Raw genomic sequence first — 20,575 nt, 5'->3', positions numbered from 1 at the left:
GCCCCGTGTCACCCTGATATGTGATCTGAGGGGGAAAAGGCCCTGTGGGACTACCTGAAAGGCAATTGCAAGGTCTCCTTCAAGATAGACGTGACAGGGAATTTCCAAAGTCCCTGGATGTGCCTGAAGCTCCCACGCACAGCACTGGGTTGAGGGAGAAGGCCCCTCTCCCAGATGGGAGCCACGGCCTCGTTCTTGGGCTCCTCCAGGCAGCAGTCACATCTGCTAACTCTTGGCTTGCTTTCTTAGAGCAAAGCCTTATCTGCTTTGGTATGTGCTATGACTTTCCTATTTCTCTGTATTTTATGACTGTCCTAATCTCCCTGTCTTCCTCTTTTCCCTCGCAATTGCCCATTTTCAGGGAAAATCACTGTTCCCTTGTGTCACAGAGATTGTTCTCCTTTGCTTTAGTTTTCCATTCAGCAGTTTTTGCAGGGTCATGTCTGGTTTAAATATTGTTCAGCGTTTCACCATGTTGGCCCTTTAGCTGTTGAGATTGCTTTACCAGTAATTTGTTTTCCAGATGACGTCAGACATGTCACTAGCCTCGTCCATATAACTTAAATGAGTATGTCTGATTTTCTTTAATTTGAAAAATTTCAAGGAAGGTCAGAGGATTGCGTTAACAAAATAGAGATTTTCCTCCAGAGTGTGTTGATGTTTGTTCTATTCGAGGCATGGGAGACTAGCTAAGGGAATCAAGTTTCTCAATGTGTTTTGCCAGATGCCACCTGGAAATTTGCACAAAAAAAAAAAAAAAAAAAAAAAAAAAGTCCTTTATGGTGGTACAAGGAAGATGTGACTCACATGGCAGTTGTGGTCTAGACATTTTCATGTTCCTCCAGGGAAACTGCAGATCTCATCAAGCAGCCTATAGAGGAGACGAGCAAAAACGCAGGTGTCCACCTATCTCTAAGTTTTTAAAGGTCCTTTTTTGGCCCCTGTGGCAGCTAACCTGGTGTCCAAGCCCAGGTTTGCTTTTTTGGCCAGGGTTTCCCAGGGAAGCGTGGACAGGGCAGATGTGGCAGCACATGGTCCTTCCGTGCCACATGCACAGCTCTGAATGCATCTTAGCAGCGAGGATGGCTGCAGTGTCAGTCATGTCGCTTCAGGAGCACCAGGAACCGTTTCTAAAAGCAAGCTGCACCCTTGAGCTGAAACCTAGTGATTTTTTCTCCTCCCTTTGCTCTTTCAGATGGATACGCATTTTCTCAAGAAGAACACGGTGTTGTTTCCCAGTCGGAAGTTGTTCGATCCTACGACACGACCAAAAGGAGAGCAGAAGTGCAATAACACCCGGTTCTTTCCTTGATTGGTGGTGGAGATAATGGGATTTGGATCCATGCGTCTGCTGTTAACGCATCCATGGTGAAGGTTGGCGGCAGCAGCCAATACACCGGAGAACTCGTTTCTTTGGCCTTAGCCAACAATTTTCCACATTCTCCCTGCAAACCTTGAGTACATATTGGGGCGGGCGGGGGGGATCATCGTTTGGATTCAGTTGCAAAGCTCTGCCTAAATTTTGGTTCATGTTGTGATGAAGCATTTGGCCATGCTATGTGAGGTGTGAAATTAAAAACAATCTTTTACCACTGTTTAAAAGACGGGCATTAGGTTGCTCTGGGAGAAAAGTARAAAATTTATGTTCCATGAGAAATCAACCTTTGCTTAATTGGAACAGGGGTGCTGAGATTTCCTGTTTTGCTACACGCAGGCCAAGTGCACAGGGCTGCATGCAAACCTTGTCCTCTCTAATACTCACTGTTTACGAGACCTGAYTGACATTTTTAACAATTTGGTGCGAAACTCTTGATTGCAATGGAAACGCARTCTGCAGCAAAGAATGCTTATTTGCCTTCTCCTGATAGAATAACATGGTAGCAATGAGATATATAGAGTATTTCTTGTTCTCTTACAGGATTTATTATGACTCTATCCTACCTATCTAAAAACCAGTTAATAGCTTAGTGTAAAAGCGGGGACGTGGAACTCGGACCGCTCGGTAGGGCAGCTGTGTCCATTGCATGGCATTGTGCACAAAATAGGTGCTGCTGTTCCGGTAGCTCCACAGGTTGCATTTGAATGTGCATTTCAAATTTGGCCTGGGATTTCTCTCTCTTGTCCCATTCCCCTTTTAACAGTACAACAAAATATCAAGAACTTAAGAGGCCGGTGGTGATTTTGCTGTTAAGAGATCTCTGGCAGATGGGGTGGTGTAAGGAAACAGGGTGAGTCTTTTGGAGCTGGTCAAGCAGGAATGTTTCTTCAGTATTGCTCACCTCCTCCTCCAATGCACACATTTCCCGTTCCAGACACCTRAGAAGCTCGTGCCTTTATTTCATCTGCTGTTAGAGCTAAGGTGAGAGCATGAGCCAGAAGTTTAGTTGGACTTTCACACACAAAGGGATAAAGTCTTTGCAGGAAGKGGAGAGATCAGGAAGCCTCCTCAGCTCAATTCAAGGATGAAAGCTGAGGAATTTCTGCTGGAAGAGAACGGGGCCAGAAATGTGCTCCTTCTCCTTCTTGAGAAAGTCATGATCCTTCCATAGGGTGCATTGCCACAGCTGTGTTAGTTGTTTATCACAGTGAGGAACAGGGTTGCAAAGGAAAGGCAGGAAGGGTGCAGGTGTGACACACACATGCACACATGCACGGGGTCATGGTGAAGAGAAGCTCCAAAGGGTATTTGTTCAGCCAAACAGTCCCATTTCCCAGTCCAATCCACCGGCAGGTTTCCCAGTGCACTCCAACACTGGAGCTCTGGAAGGAAGGCTGGTTTTGCCAACGCGCTGGGTGAATGGGCGAGCGTGCTGCTGCATATATTGGAGCTATGAAGAAAAACAAGACAAAACTGGGACATAAGTTAAGGCTGAAAGAGCTCATAGAAAGCCTATGCTGCCTTTCAGACAAGTTCTGTTAATTTTGGTCGCCAAGCCACGTTTCTGAATAGAATGAAGTAGGTATTGCTGTGTTTTAGCCAGATTTCATGGTCAATGTATATGCTACATGTATGCGTTTAAGAAGTTGGCACTGTTTTCTGCCCTGTTACCCCATCCAGAACTTTTACTGATCTTTAAATATATCCRAAAGCAAGTTGAATATGAATATTTATGCTCAGCAAGGAAAAGAAAATCGCCAGCCCAGCCTGCTTGCTTAGTGCTTCTGAAGAGGTGTAAGTACAAGCTGGCGTGCAAGTGCCACAGAGCAACTCCCAGAGCCACATCAGGGGCCTCCAGGCCCCACCTGTGTTAGAAAGGAGGTTTCTGCCTCTGCAGCACCAGGCCAGGTTGTTCTTGGGTTSGGCTGATGGCACGGAGGGAAAAGCCATCACCCTCTTCCCGCAGCGCTAATGACACAGTTCTGCTATAAGGGAAGCTTGGAAATAATTTTGCCATAGGCTTGAATGCCAAGGGGCCAAGTGTGTGTGTATATGTTTTCTAGGAGATTAATTGTGTATAAAGGCAGGAATACTCGTGGGGAGAGATTAAACAAGAGGAGGCTAAACCCAGTCTTGGGCACTTGCACATCTTAGTGCTGATCTAACTGGTTAAATGCTTTATTTTATCTAGAAAAATATTCTTTAGGAAGTGCGTGGGGCAAGGCTGACCRCAGAGCTGCCAACTGTGTCTTCCTTTTGTAACCCCACAAGTCTAATTAACTTCTTACAGYAACAAAGCAGCATCAATTGAGCCTTTGTACTGTAAACCACACGCTACACACCCTGACAGGTAAACAATTTGGAGGCTTTGCATGAGAATACTAGGGGGGAAAAAAAACACTTAAAAAAACCCTCAAAGTAACATGGAAGGGCAAATAAATATGTTAAGCTGAGAACAGAGAGTCTTTTTCATTCTGAGTGCAACCAAGTCTTACACAGCACAATGAGAGACCCTGGGAGGAGCAGCTGCCATGGAGCGTGATGTATTTTATTAGTGCGGAGCAGGGGCTGTATCGTCCTGACCTCGCTCTGCGTTGGGGTCACAGCGGGTTGGTGTCACAAACACCAGCCCCAAGAGAGCAGGGCCTTGGGCTGTGCTGCRTGCGTTGGGTGTCAGCTCAATGGGAATTGCACATGGGCCTTGTCACAATGGCCCATACAGTATGTGACACCGGGGCTGGCAGGTCAGGCTTTATCTTCACTGTAAGGCCTTAATCTCTGTCCCASTTAATCTTGTAGAGCCCACCCAGGTCAAGACCTGGCATTCTTCTGGGTCTTTGGAGCCACTACGGGAATTAATCTGTTGTCATATGCTGTAGGCCGGCTCGTGCTGCTCCTTGTCCCTGTGAGCTGTGATTAGGTGCATTCCCGTGTCGTGGCAGCCAAAGGAGAAGGGCAGCTGCTCTGTACAAACAAAAGTCCTTGCTCGTTGACAAAATGCATATAGCAAGAGGAGCCACCTTGGAAAACATCATCCACCGGACAGGGTATCGGAGCAGAGGGACAGACGATGTCTGCCTGGCCATCACGTTAACCACCAGGGCCTGCTCCGAAAAGGGTGCTGCAGTTCTCAGCACTAACTGAGGGCATTTTTTATTTTTCATTTTCCAAGTGTTCAGGGAGAAGTGATGATTTTCCCAAGTTAGACCTGGAGCTGGTTGCCCCTTTTGGYAGCAGTGCAGTCACTGTTTGCATAGAGGCTGCTGCTCCTTTAACAATTGCCTAGGCAGAAATTAAAGGCAATGAGCGGGAGTCTAAGCTGAGCACTGCTGAGAAGTCTGTTGACGTTTTCTTTTCCCTGACAGGGCTTCAGGTCTTGCTGTAGGCAGCTCACATGCAAAGTCAGTAATAACTTGTCAAGGAGAAATGGCGAATAACCAGTGAAAGTATCTGAGGCAAACTAAGCTGCTAATGTATCTAAAAATGTGTGTGGAGTTAACATGAACTATATGGGCTGTAAATTAAGATAACAGTCAAGCCTCACTAATCTGTACTTCACTAGACCACACGCTTCTCAGTGCACGCCAAAAATGTGCAGTCTCTTTCCCTGCCTCAGCCAACAGCTAATAGCAAATGCTGCAGGGAAGTTCCCTGCCACCAAGATTACATTATTTTACATTATTTTTACAGCTTTTACTCTCTTTTGCTGGGAGACAATCAGTGCTCTTAAGTAACGGAGAGCTCGGGTGGAGCAGAGGTGAAATGTGGGTCCCTGACAGTGGACAGTGGTCACACTGGGCGAGCTTGGTGCTCTGTGGACTGTCCCCTCCAAGGGCTGGGAGGGTTTTGGAGAGGAGTGTGGGCCTTAGGTTGTCCCTGTCTGTAAGCTGATTTCTTCCTGTTGGTCTAACACACTAAATCTGCTGTTTTGCATTGCCTTCAGTCATCAGTGCAATGTGCTGCATTTACTAATGATGCTCAATTTACATTCCCCCTTAGTTTTATAAATAATGACTTAATTTCATTTTTAAATACTCCAAGGATTGTACTGCTGCTTTTTTTGCCTCAGAACTTGAGTTTGAAGTGGAGCACCCCTTGAGTAGGTGTTCACCCTCAAGAAACACTTTGGATTTGTCACATTTCTCCCTGATTTTAAGGCAGTGATGATATTTTACCCTAGTTTTGGATCATCATACAGTGTCAGTGCCTTCAACTTCAGTCAGTTTGCAGGGTGGGCTTTTCATCTTGTGTCAACCTGAAGAATATGCAGAGTTGATGTGAAATACCTAATAGGCAGGAGGAGAATTTGGCTGGGTCTGCACTGTATCAGGTAAATCTGCTTTCAGAAGATCTCCGAGAGCAGTTTGCTTCTGAAATGTGGCACCGACCATGCATCTTTCTCCATCTCCAGACAGGCAGGACCAGGCTCCCTGCAAGTCCTTCTGCGCTTCCAGGAGGGATCCTTGTTCTCCCCGCTACCACGAGGTCAGCAGTGTCTCAAGGATGCTGCACAAAACCTCGTACCTGCAGGTTGCTTCAGGYACAGCCCAAGTCACATCACAAATCCGGGTGATATCGCTAGTCACAGSTCGTAGTTGTCACTGTGGTCGGTGCTGTGAGGCACCTAAGAGGTAGGGAAGGCTCAACAGGTCATGAAGGTGAAGGCTGGACTTGCACACAGCCCCCTGGCCAGCCCTGCGTGACTGACTGTCCCTTGCCAAGTGAGTGAACTAGCAGGGACAGTTTCATTTAGCATGTTGCTTATCTGCAGCACCAAGACTCTCCTCCTAAGCCTTCTGTATGGAACTCAGTCCCTAGTATCTCTCTGGAGAGCAGTTTTCCAGCCAGGCTCAGAGAGGGGCAGTGGACCCGCCATTCTGTAACATGGTGGCCATTTTGTAACATGGTTGTCTGTGTCCCTTGGGCCGCGATCACTGGGCCTCAACCAACAGCAAGGTAGAGCAACCTGCTGCAGACACAGAGCCCCTGCTGCTTCAAAAATGACCTTCTAGTGCTGCCCAAATTGGGCCTTTGACGTGGTCTGGGTTTTCAGGTGTGCCGTACAGAGAAGGAGGGTGTTCACTAGAGCTTGATCTTGCCAGCACTSAGCTTTCTGCTTTGACTGAAAGCAGTTCCCCTTGGGACAGAATTAAATATATGCTTACATACTGGATCATACTTGAAGGACTTAAAGCTTTGTTTGGTAAAACTGTGGGCATTGACTAGTTTCTTCTTAGAGCTTTCCTTTTCACTGTGGGTTTGGGTCAAGATTTGCAGTCTGACAGCACAGTTAGTTACACAGCTCTTTTGCGGTTTGATTTTTCCTGATTTCCTAGTACTCTCACAATATTGCTCACAGTGGCTCCCCAGAACCGCATGGCTCTAGCAAGGTTGGAGTTCAGGCCCTGTTACCTGAAAGAGTCTCTACCTTCTAAATAGCGGAAAAGCCTCCACTAAACTTCAATGCTTGTGACCAGATCTTCTTACCTGAAGGAAGCCTCAGGACAGAGGTGGACAAAGGAAATACAGTGGGAGCAAAAAATAACTTTCCACACTTGCACCTAGCAGCAAAATTAATGGAGGTTTTTACTTGTTTGCAAGTGAGAATGAGAGAGGGGCCTGCGCTTGGCCACATAAGTGACTCCCAACAGTAATTGCTTCTGTGACCTGAGGAGAGCCCAGGCAGCCTGGGCTGGTTTATCTTGGCCCTGGAATGTGCTYTCGGATGGGCTGTCTGGAAGGGCGAGTGGACTAAGAAGGGAAATCGCCTGGCAGACACAAGGGCTGTTGTTGGAAGGGAGGGAGGAGAGAGGTGGCCCCGTTGTCCCCGAAGGCGCCATGAAGGTTTCTCCTCGCGGTGCTCCCTGCAGTTCTGGGGGGAGGGAGGAAGAAAGGCAGGTTACGGGTCTGTGAAGCCTTCTTATCTCCTTGTTATCTCCTGAAGCAGAGGCTTTTCTGGCGCCAAGCTGAGTCCCGTCTTCCGAGGGAGGGAATGCTTCCCAGAAGCACCCCAGTGGGCACCAGCTATCCATGCTGAACCAGAACCAAATCCTCTGTATTACCCTCACCCTGATGTTTTCTAGGTTACAGCAGGCTGCTCGGGCCTCTCTTTGCCTCATGGGCCCACAGGAGTTGAGCGGTGAAATGATTTCAGTCGTGACAAGGAGGCTTTCATGGAGAACTGAGGGAGACTCGAGTGTTGCTGCTGGGTTGGTTCCCACCCACCAAGCGCTGGGTAGGGCTTGGTGACCCTGGGGACCTCAGCCTTCCCGGGATGGGATTTGAAGTCTAGGGGTGGTTTCATTGGGATTTATAGCCCATTCATTTGCAGTGTAGACAGAAAGTAAAATAGCTGAGCGCTGATGTTGCGCCAAGGACTTCCTTTATGTATCAAGAAGGTCAGACAAGTTCTTCCCGAGTCTGCCAGGAACGAGTCCCAGAGCGGCTCCAAGGGCCGGGGATGCAGCCCAGCGTGCCCAGAGCTGGGCTTGGGCAATGGCAGGAGCTGTGTGTGCTTGACCTGGAGAGGCTCCACGGTCCTGAGAGCTCTGCCCAAGGAGGGGTCCTCTCCCTGCTGAAATCCAGTCAGCCTGGCTGGGAGGAACAGAGTCCATGCAAAGATTTATATAGGCTCCTCTGAGAGATAGGGGGTTTTGTTTGGGGGGGCTTTTTGCTTTTTTGTTTGTTTGTTTGTTTTTCCTCAGTATCTCTGTAGATGCTGAAGAAAAATAAAAGTGGGGAAATGACAAATGCTGTGTGGACAAGCCCAGCCCTAGGCAGTCATGCAAAAGTCTAACAATGAAGAAAAGGCTAATATATTGCTAAAATGTCACTGCTTATAGCCAGAAGGTCAGCGCTCTCGTAATTATGGAGTGATGAAGCCAAGAGAAAGAGCCAACATTAACAGAAAGACGTGATTGTTTTACATTCTGACCACCTTGCTGGGTGGTTTTCCTGGGAAGATGTTCCAGATGTAATCTTGGCATAAATTAATCAATTGCAAAACATCTGCAGTGTTTCTTCGTAAACGTGGAATTTAGCAGACACTGTGTGTACTCCAGCTTAACCCTCCAGCTCATATTTTGATTCAGGGAACAAATGCAAGCACTTGCTCTTCTAACCATCAGCAGCTCATAGAGTAGAAAGCTGYTCAACGTTGTTGCTCGACTCCCTGCAAAAAGGACTCCAGAGGAGATAGATAAAACAATTAGGCAGCCAAGCCCCCCGGGACCCTGTGTGCACGTGTGTGTTGGAAGAGTCTGTTCAACTTGAAAACCTCCCCCTGCTCCTCCTCCTGCACCCAAGTGTCGCCCGTTGTTCCTGGAGGTCAAATATTCAGCTGTTTGAGTGACAGGGTCTTGAACAGCATCTTTTTCATCAGTGAGCCAAGTCATGTGCCCACTTGTCTGTCATATCTCTGCTCGGATTGCTTAAATATTGTTTCAGATGGGGAGGTTTTAATCTGGATATGCAGAGCGGAGTAGTGCTGTGGGGGAATGTTTAATTGGCTCCCAGCAGAGCAGCCAGAGCCATGGTGGCGTGTGGGTTTTTTCCTCCAGAAAGTGTTACCATTTTCACGTTCTATTAATGTCCTCTGGTAGTTTGAATCCAGCATCGCATTACAGTGGAGTTTGTTTCCCTCCCAGACTGCATACAAATGAAGGTCATTTACTCGTATTTTTAGAAGGTTGAGAAAAACTTAGCAAATTTGTAGCTTTGAACAGCATTGTTGACTGTTGTATGTCTGCACAAGAATATTTCCAATAAATCTTTTATTAAAGCAACTCGATGGACTGATGCCTATTTTATATACCCCTTCCCCCACCTCAGGCTTTACAGCAGGAGAGTTCAATGTGAAGTGAAGTTTTAGCCTTCAGAGCCCATGTGTGTTTTTATTGCCTTTTGTCTGTAGTTTAAGGGCCTGCTTCCATTAGACCCGTGCACAGAACTCAAGTTCCTTCCAATGGGACCTCAATGAGACCGCCAACCTAAGAGGAGGATATCAAAATAAGAGTGATAATGGCTGGCTTGCAGCATGAGCCCCSTCCTTGTTGGGTGTAGCCAAAGGGGGAAAACCTTTTAAATACAAACTAGGTGGAGCCCAGGTATTTCTCCTGGGAATAGCATGTTTGATTCCACCAAGACTTGACTAAAATAAACCTTGGAGGTTTCTTTGTCCTGTCTAGAGTCAAGCAGACATAGTAAAAGGAAATTAAGCCCTAAAATCTTCTTTGGATACTTCTCAGTGCTAGAAGGAAAGAGGCTTTCCTAGCTGGGCCTGAGCACTCGTGTTGGTGCTGGGGAGGATCACAGAATCACAGACTGGTTGAGGTTGGAAGGGACCTCTAGAGATCACCCAGTGCAACATTCCTGCTCCAGCAGGGACACCCAGAGCACAGGGCACAGGGTGGCAGCCAGGCAGGTTTGGAAGATCTCCAGAGAAGGAGACTCCACAGCCTCCCCGGACGAGCATGATCCTCTGTGCTTCAGCAGGCTCCTTTCTTTGAGCAGATGTCCCCAGAGCACCGTGTCCCTGCTGCTGAGCATGTGGGAGGCCGGGCAGCTGCCCCAGGGCMCCCCTGCAGCCGGGACCAGGCCAGCTGGGAGCGCGGGACCCCAGGGCCCGGCCGGTGCAGCGCAACCTGCGTCCTCCCCGAGTGAGAACACCGGGTGTGCTCGGGGTACGGAGCGGTGCTTGTCATGGCTGGGCTTAGCTTTTCAGCAAAAAATGCCCCTTTTGGGCGCTTCAAGGAATGTACATTGCAGGAACTCTATAGAAKTCGGAAGTATGGCTTTTAGCATAGAGGTTTTTTTCTCCTGCATGTTATTAGATACTAGAMTTCAACAGTTTTTACTAGGAACGAAATGCATATTTGCATATAGTCTGACCAAAAACTTCTCCTCCTTGGGGTGCTATAAGTAAATGAATGCTTTTTTCTCCCTATAGATTGTCATATTKCTGACAGAGCCATTTCTAAAGCATGGAGAAACTTTTTACAAAACAATACATTCTGGATTTGTCACAAATTAAACAAGAAGGGGCTGCAAGCCAAATTTCCCCTCTTTCTTTACAAGTCATAGTTTGAGCACATTTCAAAGCACTTTTATCCAGACTCCAAACCCAGTACCTGGCTTTTCCTTTGCAAAAGAATAAAAAGCCTCTGATGAACTCCTGGTCATATATCCCTGTCACATAGTAGTACATGCCTGCTCCTTTCCTGGCCTCTGCAGCATCAGTTCAGGCTGTAACGTGGAGCTATAGGGACTTCACTTAAAGACTTCTCACACATCTGGGCAATCAATTATTCCCAAGTAAAATTGATGGTAAAACTTGAATAAGTTTTATTCAGTCAGTCAAGGGAGAACTTGATGCTTAGCTATTGCTCCCTGCACTGCTGTCTCTTGCATGGTGTGCTAAAAGTGAAATAATGCTGAGAATTGTTAAATATAATGAATTGCTACTTAAACCCCTTATTAGATATATTAGTCGAATAATCACCTCTGAGACTTTCTCTCTAGCAGTCTGACAGGGAAGGCTGTGAAGGCGCCCAGTGCTCGTGTCCCAGAGCCAAATATTTGCTGGAGCAGCTGCTAAGGCCGTTGCTGGCGGTCCTCGGTGCCTCATACCAGACCGAAACGGAATCAAAGACGCTAAACCCTTAGATTAATGCTCAAGTCTGAAATGGRAGCATTAAAAAACAAAAGCGTAGCCGAGAAAGGTCCAGTTGAGGAATGTTAAGCAAGAAGATTTGGGAAAYACAATAGGTGTCCGCGAGCGCCGCGGCAGCGGTACCGAGCGCCGAGCCTGCGTGGGGCGTCCCTCCAAGGGCGGCTTTGTGCCTCCCCTAGCGCCCCAGTGTCTGCAGCACCCTCAGGAACTCGGAAGGAGCTGTGGGTTTCCTGCTGTTTCCTCCTGGCTTTCCTGCCATTTCCTCCTGGCTTTCCTGCCATTTCCTCCCCGACAGAGACGTAGAGAAATGCGCAGGAAGATCATGGAGAGCCGCTGGGGCTCCTGGCCAGCTGCTCTGCGCGGCGAGGGTGGTGGGGGGATCTCGGGCAGACGCTGAGGAGCCAGGATGGAAGCAGGGAATGGAGGAGCCCCCAACATGGCCCTGCCCTGGGCAGCACTCAGCCAGGGCACAGGAGAAGGACAGCCCCAGCACCAACCCTGCCTCTGCTCCCAGTGTGTCCTCATGCAGTGATCAGGAGGTGCGGGAGAACATCCCACCTGGTCATGGTGAGACCCATCCGGGTTCCCGCTCTGTGTCTCCTATGGCATCAGGAGTCAGGTGGCAGCCTAGACAACGTCATGTCATGGAGCCTGACGCGAGAAGCAGTCCCATGAAGCTGCCCCAAAAGCGTGATGAAGACGTGCTGTGAAAAATGCGAGTTGTCCAAGGCACTTGGACAACTGAATGTCCCTAGGGAGCTGCTGGGGAGGCTCAACACTCAGACCATCATGGGTTTGATGGATCACCAGAGACTCGTCTATCAGTTGGCCATGACTGCTTGGTCAAGTGGGTGACATRGTCTCATGGTCTTCACCAAAGCTGTGGAGTTGGTTGTTCTTGATGGTAACTGATGCAGGTAGATGTGGCACCTGAAGGTCTTTCAGACTGAGAGAAAAGGGAACTTGGGGTTATCTTGTTTATATAATATACTGGCTCTGTAGCTATTTACAACTGTGCTGGTCCTCCTTCCTCTTCCCTGCTTGCAGTTCCTTCTGATAGGAACTCTGGKGTCAGAGCTTCAACACCATCTCATCCTGTATGGTACATGCGTTAGCCAAAATGATCCCTGTGTAAAGAACCACAAAGATTTATCCAGTGAAGACAGCAGCTTAGCTGGAAACTGAGGGCCCAGGTCTGGGTGAGAGCTGGTGCTCCCGCCCTCACAGCTGCTTTGCAGTCGTGTGACCTGGGACACCCCTCCAGGCAGGACTGCAGCCCGGCTACACCTGGCTCGGCGTCCAACCCTGGCAAACGTTCTGCTAGCCCAGGCCACCGAGTGTTCAAAATGATTTCTGAGCACGGCTGAATGAAAATGCTGAGGGACATAAGTATTTTTACTTTCTTGTTGCATTATCCCTTCCAATTAACTTGTCCTGGCTTAATGACAGCACTGTGGTGCCTTCTTTGTTCTTGTTTTTGTTGTTGTTGATGTAGTTATTGGTTTCAGGTTGTAAAACTCAGGCTAATTACGGAACATTTTTAATATTGATACCTAACTGTCCTCCTTGATTTTTGCGGGAGGTTTTCTGGTGAAATGTAAATGGGAAATAAGCATTTGTTTGTTTGGAAGTGAAGTGTTATCAGGTTTAGGGAAGAGGATATAATTTGTGCTCTTTGTTGACCAGCTGAATTGGGACTTTTGCTGTTTTAAGCCTAATGAGTGAGTGAAAAGAGCCTGCAGCAGCAGACAAGACTTTGTCTTCAACCATTAAGATGGTAAAAGGTGTCAGATTTCCTAGCAAACCATGGATAACTTGGCTCAGAGAGGGAAGCCCTGGCTCTCCTTAGCGCACAGCGGGTGCTGCCCAGGCCTTGCAGTGCACACAGAAGTGGCTGCTTGACCGTTACCTGAGGGGCTTCCCCTCAGCCAGAACTGTCACAGAAATCACCAAGTACCATAGCAAAATAAACCAAGTGAACGACCTGCCCGAGCGGCTGCGATGCCCGGCCACAGTCCTGGGCGCCGGGGCCCAGCTGAGCAGGCATGGGGTCCCATGGAGGCTTCGGCCCTCCCTGGTGTCAGGTCTGCCCGTGGGCTCGTGGTGCTTGAGAAGGTGGCACCTTGGTGTTAATCATTGGCTGCATCTCCAGTTAATGCTCATGGCTCAGCTGGTGCAGGAAGTCACAGAGTCACAGACTGGTTGAGGTGGGAAGGGACCTCTAGAGATCACCCAGTGCAACCCCCTGCTCCAGCAGGGACACCCAGAGCACRGGGCACAGGGTGGCAGCCAGGCGGCTTTGGAAGATCTCCAGAGAAGGAGACTCCACAGCCTCCCTGGGCAGCCTCTTCCAGGGCTCTGGCACCCTCACGGGAAACAAGTTCCTCCTCACCTGGAGATAGAACTGCCTGGGTTTCAACTGATAGCGATGAGGGGAAGCGGGAGTCTGAGGAGAAAGGAGACCCGAAAGACGTTGCAAACAAGCCAGGATGGAGGAGCCAGAAGGACATGAGCCCCAAGTGCTACCATCAGTGGCACCGTGATGCTTTCCAGAGACAAAGAACAGACCAGGCACCGGCTCAAGCAGCAGATTCAGTCTCTGTGCAAGTGCTCCTGAGCAGAGAAATGGTGCAAACCCTGCTGAGGACAGAGAGATAATAGAAGAAGGACCTATGGAAAAGCAGGCAGGAAATGATAAAATGAGATGCGGCTTGGAAAAATACAAGTGAATACACGCGGGGCTTAACATTTAGTAACAAATTCAGTGGGAGGAAAAGAACTGGAAAGCAGAAGATGGAGAGGGAGGGAGGAAAATTGCAGCTCCAGCAGTGAGAGTAATTTAGGTACTTGGAGAGGGAGGCGCTAAGGCCAACGCGCYGGTCTGGGATTCAAGATCTGCCCCACATCCTGCGGGCGTTACGCTGCGGATTTAGGGGGCTGTGGCGGGTGCCCAGATAGAGGGTCACAGGGGTGTTGAGATACAGGGTTCCTAGGGAAAGGGCCTTCTCTGTGACCCTCGTGTGCGGGAGGGCTTGTGCCGGGCCTCAGGAGCATTCGGCCATGGTTCACGTGCCAGCGAGGAGCGATCCCTCGGGCCGGCCCGATGGCACCACCGGCCTCGGTGCATGTGGGGCCTTCAGGCTCATTCAGAGTGAGGCGGGAAGAAAAGATACGGGAATAACCCCAACCACCCMAAACTGCAGGAGCTTCTTGGGGCAGGTTTCCTGTATAAGAGAGAGAACCAGGAGAATGGAAGACTTTCTGCTGGTCGAGGAAGATTGGAATAGGGATTATTTAGACAAATTGGACACCCATGGGCCTGGATGGGATGCACCCAAGAGTGCTGAGGGAACTGGCGGGGGTTATTGCTCAGCTGCTCTCCATCATCTTTGAGAGGTCCTGGAGAGCAGGGGAGGTGCCCAAGGACTGGAAGARAGCCAACGYCACTGCAGKCTTCGAAAAGGGCAAGAGGGAGGAGCCGGGCAACTACAGGCCGGTCAGCCTCACCTCTGTCCCTGGAAAGGTGATGGAGCAGTTCATCCTAGAGAGCAATCTCTAGGCATATGAAGGAGAAGGAGGTGATCAGGAGTGGTTACAATGGATTCACCAAGGGGAAGTCATGTYTGATGAACCTAATAGCCTTCTACGATGGGGTGACAGGCTGGCTGGATGAGGGGAGAGCCGTGAAAGTTGTCTACCTTGACTTCAGCAAGGCTTTTGACACTGTCTCCCATAATATCCTCATACAGAAGCTCCGGGAGAGTGGACTGGACAGATGGACAGTGAGGTGGATCGAGGGCTGGCTGGATGGCAGAGCTCAGAGGGTGGTGATAAATGGGGCCGAGTCCAGTTGGAGGCCTGTGGCCAGTGGTGTCCCCCAGSGGTCAGTGCTGGGCCCRGTGCTGTTCAACTTGTCCATCAATGACCTGGACGAGGGCACGGAATGCACCCTGAGCAAGTTTGCAGATGACACCAAGCTGGGTGGAGTGGTCGACACTCCGGAGGGCTGTGCTGCCATCCAGAGGGACCTGGACAGGCTGGAGAGTTGGGCAGAGAGGAACCTCATGAGGTTCAATAAGGACAAGTGCAGGGTCCTGCACCTGGGGAGGAATAACCCCAGACACCAGGACAGATTAGGGGTCGACCTGCTGGAGAGCAGCTCCACGGAGAGGGACCTGGGAGTCCTGGTTGACACCAAGTTAACCATGAGGCAGCAGTGCCCTYGTGGCCAAGAAGGCCAATGGGATCCTGGCTGCATCAGGAGGATGTTGCCAGCAGGTCAAGGGAGGTGATTCTGCCCCTCTACTCAGCTCTGGTGAGGCCGTACCTGGAGTATTGGGGGCAGTTCTGGGCTCCCCAGGACAAGAGGGATGTGGAGCTTCTAGAGAGGGTCCAGCGGAGAGCGACAAAGATGATTAAGGGACTGGAACATATCTCCTATGAGGAGAGACAGAGTGAATTGGGCTTGTTTAGCTTGGAGAAGAGAAGGCTGAGAGGGAATTTGATTAACAGGTATAAGTACATGAAGGAGGAATGTAGGGAAGAAGGGGCCAAGCTCTTCTCGGTGGTGGCCAGTGACAGGACAAGGGGCAATGGGYACAAGTTGAAACTCAGGCAGTTCCATCTCCAGGTAAGGAGGAACTTCTTTCCTGTGAGGGTGACAGAGSCCTGGAACAGGCTGCCCAGAGCTAAAACCTTGTTTATGTGCCCCACGATGGGTTTAGCAAGAGCCTGTGGTACAGACGGTTCCTTCCAATTTGCAACTACAAAATCTCCTAGAAAAACCTGAACAGCAGCAGCTTGTCTCGCTTAAGGGAACAACCAGCAGCACCAGCTTCACCTCCTGGGCAGCAGGAGAAAACATCTTTCCGGGCTGCTTGTCCCAATTTCCAAGTCACCCGTGAGGACCCATTTCCCATTCGTGCCTGCCCCCTTCCCATGTAAAACCCCTGGGGCTGCCCATAACGGCTCATGGAGAAGCCATCCATTCCTGATGCCAAAGAGATAAGTTTGGACTCCGGGAGCCACATCCTCATGGCCAGTGGCTCCCTCACCTCCAAACACATCGGTGGCTCAGTGGGCTCTGGATCCACGTTAGGACAAGTTGGACTTTGCTTTTGGCCAGAGCCTTGGCTGGCCGGAGCTGCTCTTGCAGCAGGACAGCCTGGCGCTCACAGAGGCACCAGCTGAAGARCAAAGCACCATGACAGGGCAAACCTCAGGGGAAAAACATATTTATTAAGTAACAAGGGCAGATTTTTTCTTCCTTGTGTAGGAAACACTTTAAAATCAAGTGCCCTTTCAGAGATTTAAAGGCTATATCAAATGTTAGCATTGGTTTTACATTATTACACATAGCCTAAAAAGAAAAAAGAGAAAGCACACACCAGATTTCACAAACTTTCTTTTATTACCACTCCAGTTTCTCTTCCTTCCATTGTAAATCAGTTTCTACAGATTTAAATTTAACTTATTCATAGTTTTTTAAAACAAGTGAACACTATACAGAGAGCTTCCCCCCAGGGGCCTRGTGAGCAGGGGCAGGAAGAGTGGCCGCATTCCCAGCGGGAAAGGGCCCATCCGTGGGCTTGTYGCCCACCCACCAGGCAGGAGGCACCGGCGCTGAGCACTTCCCGCTGCTGTCGGAGCCACGGGCAAGCGGAGGCCGCCCAGCCTCCTTTCTTTTAACCCAAAACTCCACTTTGGAGGTGAGAATAACTGAACTTGGTCAGTTTAAAGGCTCAGGAGACCCGAGCATGGAAAACTCCTTCAAAAGCGCGTGAGTTGTTCGCTTTAGGGTGTCCCGCTGCTGCTGCACCTACAGCATCCCAATATCCCGCGAGACCCCGGTTGTCTCCGCAGGTGTTTAACCCCTTGGAGCAGCCCTGGCCTCTGCAGCACCAAGCGGGCCGGGGACCAGGCACCCCCTGCACGGAGGATGCCGGGCACACGTGGAGACCAGGCCCTGCTCTCTTCCCATTCCGCAAAGGTCCCACATCCCGAACAACGAGACCCCCCCATAGATCTGGCATGAGCCACCCATCCCTCTTCCCATTCCAGTGGTCCAAAGCATTTCTTCCTTGAGCAGGTGGCTTGCGTGTGTGGCGCGGGCGCAAGTAAACCACTAGAGCTGGCAAGGATTCCACGAGTATGTGTAATTTTAAAACAAACATACAAAAAATAGTAGTATCACAGTTATTGCTACATACTGATACAGTATCGGACAATAAGAAACCCTTTATCAGCTCTGGTCTGGTTACAGTAATCGCCTGGTTTCAGTCTGCCCTTCTCCTGCTGTGGTCTTGCATCAGAAGAACAAATCATTGAAATACAGAGTAAAAATTTTTGAAAAGACAAARACGGGCTTAAGAGATGGTGAGGTTTGCTTAGAAAAAAGGTCTGGGGTGGCATTTTACAAAGAGCACAACGATTATTTGGCCTCTTCCTTTCCCCAAATAAACGGGGCAGAACAAGCGCCGTGGGCACTCGCGCAGCAGCCGCGCGCAACGGGGAGGTTAAACACGTCAGTTCTTTGGTTGGACCCGATTTGTTCTTCTCAGTGCAGGTTTCATTGGCAGTTCAGTCTTTCTGCCCCAAGGGATAAAGAATAAAACCCCGGGGAAAGGCTGCAGGGTCCCTGCAGAGCCCCCCGAGCTGGATGTGGGGCGGCTTTTCTCGCCATCGCCTCTGTCCCGGGCGTCRGGAAGTTGGATGGGACCCACGGAAGAACAAAACCCACTTCCAGTGGGGCTCAATTACGAGGCAGTGGTGAGGTTTGGGCCTCAATGGTTGGGCACAGGCATGCGGGGCCGCTACTTGCTGGGAAACGGGGTTAAATTGGGCAGTTCTGGAGCTGCTCATGACCCTTCTCTGCACGCTTAGCTCCAGCTCAAACGCGGAGACAATCCCAAACAAACCTGCTGCTGAGAGCCAATAACGAGCAAGTGACTCGTACCCTGTTTGTACTAAAAAGTTCACAAAGATAAAGTTTGTGCAAACCACTAACTAGCTCYGGTCTTGGGGGGAAAAACCTCAAATCAAGGGTTTCAAGTGCACCAAAAGCAGAGCAGGGTAATTCGTACTCTGCTACTTCCTACATAAATACAAGGGATGAGGAAAGCTGCTCTTTGTGTGGCTCCAGCCCGAGCTCGGGGCGCCAAGGAAGCACAAAGCCCATCCCAGGAGCTCCACTGCTCCACTCGGCCGTGATTGTCTGGAAAAGCAACGGGAAGCGGCACCAGGGAACGGCGGGAGCAGGGAAGGGAAGGGAGGGGAGGGCTCGCGAGAACTGCCCAGGCCGTGGCGAGGCCCTGGCTACGAGCTCGTGAGCGAGAGCTCCCGACCGCGTCGCACCTGGAGCGCGCTCCGTGGCTCCGGCGTCTCTCCCACACGCGGCGCCCCGAAGCGCGCGCGCGGATCCAGCGTAATCCTTCATCACTGTAAATCACGCGCCGGAATGAGAGCGTATCTGGAGCCGCTAACGCGGAGATACYGTCCCACGGCTCCTGGCGGCAGCCCCGACGGTTTATAAACACAGTCCGACATGCACGAGCCCCTCAGTTATCTACAAGCGACGTCCYGGGAGCCTCGTTCCAAGGCAGGACTTCTCCCCGGCTCAGTCCGGGCACAAACACCCAYGGGAAGGGCCGGGCCGGGCCAGGCCCGGAGACCCCCGAGGTCACACCGTCACCGCCGGGTACATCTTCTGCTCGGCGCCAGCATGCGGGAAGGGGGACTGGATCTGCCGGTAGGCGCCCTGCAGGCCGTCCAGGAAGGGGCCCACGGGCGCCAGGGGCACGGCGTCGTGCTGCACCGCGTAGCCCACGTAGGGCGCGTGCAGGTACTGGCCCTGGTGCGGCACGATCTGCGTGGCCTGCTGGCAGTTGAGCACCGAGAAGTTGGTGGGCATGTTGACGTAGACGTTGTTCATGGCGCCCTCGGGCAGGCAGCAGCTGGTCTGGGAGCGCGCGGGCGGCGCGCGGGCGCCCGAGTTGGCGCTGGAGCTGGAGCTGGCGGCGGCGCTCGACTGGCGCGACGAGGAGCCGCGGGACGTGCTGGCGCTCGGGATCATGGGGATGGTCTCCAGGAGGCGGCTGCCGCCCGGCGCCCGGCTCTGCTGCGGCTCCTGCTTGGGCCGCAGGCAGCGGCAGCAGCAGGCGGCCACCAGCGAGCCCACGATGATGAAGGCCACGAAGACGGAGCCCACGATGAGGAAGGGCACGTAGATGGGCACTGCAGRGGGGAAGGAGAGCGTTGGCCATGGGGAGATGCTGTGAGCACCCAGCGCCGTCACCCGAGGGGGCTGCCCAAACCCGCAGCCTGGCAGAGCACCCTCGAGGGCGTCCCCAGCTCCAGAGGCCTCCATGGGGAACGTGCGGGGACATTCCCGGGAGCACCACACCACGTGCCCGGGTTTCATCGCTCCTATGCAACCCGGCAGCCCCCCGGGAAGCTCCTGGAGACTCCGCACGGCCCCGGAGCCCCGCACAGGAGAGCGACCACAAAGCCCCACTTAACCACCGAGCGCAACGCCCCACGTTAAGGGCTGCGATGGGGGTGCAGTGTCCGGGATGAGGAGGCCGCTCAGCGCCGGGCTCTGACGCGCCTGGCTCTGAAGCAGGAGGCCGCGGAGCCGGGCGCGTTGGCCGCGGCAGGTGCCTCGCTTCCCAGCGCGGATCCCTCCCAACCGCGGCAGCGCCCGGGGCTGCTCGGGGCGCTCGGCAGCCGGGAGGCCAACGAGGCTCGGCTTAAAGAGCGGGACAAACGCTCCGGCTTATCCTCGAAATGCGCTCCCGTGCAAACCGCGCTGAAGCGGCGCTCCGGGCCCCACGCAAGCCCAGGGCAGCGACCGCCTGGATGTCGCCCCCAAACGCCGCTGCCCCCTCCGCAGCCCCGGCCCCGCTGCCCCCGCACCGGCCGTTTCCGTTCACTCCAGCGCCCTCCCCGTCTCGCGGCCGTTTCGGCCGCCCCCGGGCACGGCGGGAGGCGCCGCCGCTTCCCCTGCGAGCCCGGACAGCCCCGTCGGACAACACGAGAGCCCGAGCACTTCTTCCTTTCCCCCCTCCCTGTTTTAGCAGCCCGCCCCGTCGCGACGGGCACCGGCGGGACGTGGCAGCAGCAGCCGCGGAGCGGGGACGGTTCAAACCCGCCGTGAACGCAGGGCGGCCGCCGGGAAGCGGCGCCGGGGCCGCCTCACCTGCCGCGCCGTCGGGGCCCTCCTTGCCGGGCCGGCCCTGCTCGGCGCCGCCGCCGAGGCGCCGGTCGTTGTCGCAGGCGCCCTGGTCGAGCCGCGCCTCGGCGCTGGAGCAGCAGTAGCGCAGCGCGCAGGTGCCGCAGCAGATGGTGGCGTCGCCGCCGTCGAAGCGCTCGGGGCACTGGAAGCCGTCGCGCCAGGCGCCCTGCGCGTCCAGCCAGCCGTGGCAGTACTCGCCGCTCGCCGCCGCGCCCGCGGGCAGCAGCCAGCCCAGCGCCGCCAGCAGCAGCGAGCAGCGCCCGCCCCACATGGCGCCGCCGTCAGAGCCGCCCCG

General features: G+C 52.2%; 2 protein-coding genes across 2 annotated transcripts in view; one reads left to right on the top strand and one right to left on the bottom strand.

The window, feature by feature from the left end:
* The window catches only part of ATP8A2 (ATPase phospholipid transporting 8A2), a 273,938-nt gene extending 270,859 nt beyond the window's left edge, over nt 1-3,079 (top strand). The window contains exon 36 of the mRNA XM_026049801.1: nt 1,196-3,079. Coding sequence (XP_025905586.1) covers nt 1,196-1,293 — 98 coding nt within the window. The 3' untranslated portion in view covers nt 1,294-3,079. The remainder of the gene's footprint in view (nt 1-1,195) is intronic.
* Nucleotides 3,080-17,239: 14,160 nt separating this feature from the next.
* Nucleotides 17,240-20,551, bottom strand: SHISA2 (shisa family member 2). The gene is made up of 2 exons (XM_026049837.1): nt 20,245-20,551; nt 17,240-19,280 (listed from the first exon to the last, which is right to left on the bottom strand). The coding sequence occupies exons 1-2, from the start codon at nt 20,549-20,551 to the stop codon at nt 18,727-18,729; spliced, it is 861 nt and encodes a 286-aa protein (XP_025905622.1). The 3' UTR covers nt 17,240-18,726.
* Between the last annotated feature and the right edge of the window lie 24 nt (nt 20,552-20,575).

This window comes from Nothoprocta perdicaria, unplaced genomic scaffold (assembly GCF_003342845.1).
Source record: "Nothoprocta perdicaria isolate Ctin4 unplaced genomic scaffold, notPer1 scaffold_62, whole genome shotgun sequence".
Lineage (NCBI taxonomy): Eukaryota > Metazoa > Chordata > Aves > Tinamiformes > Tinamidae > Nothoprocta > Nothoprocta perdicaria.
Note: the sequence above shows the minus strand (reverse complement) of the source record. Positions and strands in the feature narration are given on the sequence as shown.

Excerpts from the sequence above, each read along its gene's own strand:
- SHISA2 (XM_026049837.1), bottom strand. The coding sequence starts at position 20,551 with ATGTGGGGCGGGCGCTGCTCGCTGCTGCTGGCGGCGCTGGGCTGGCTG.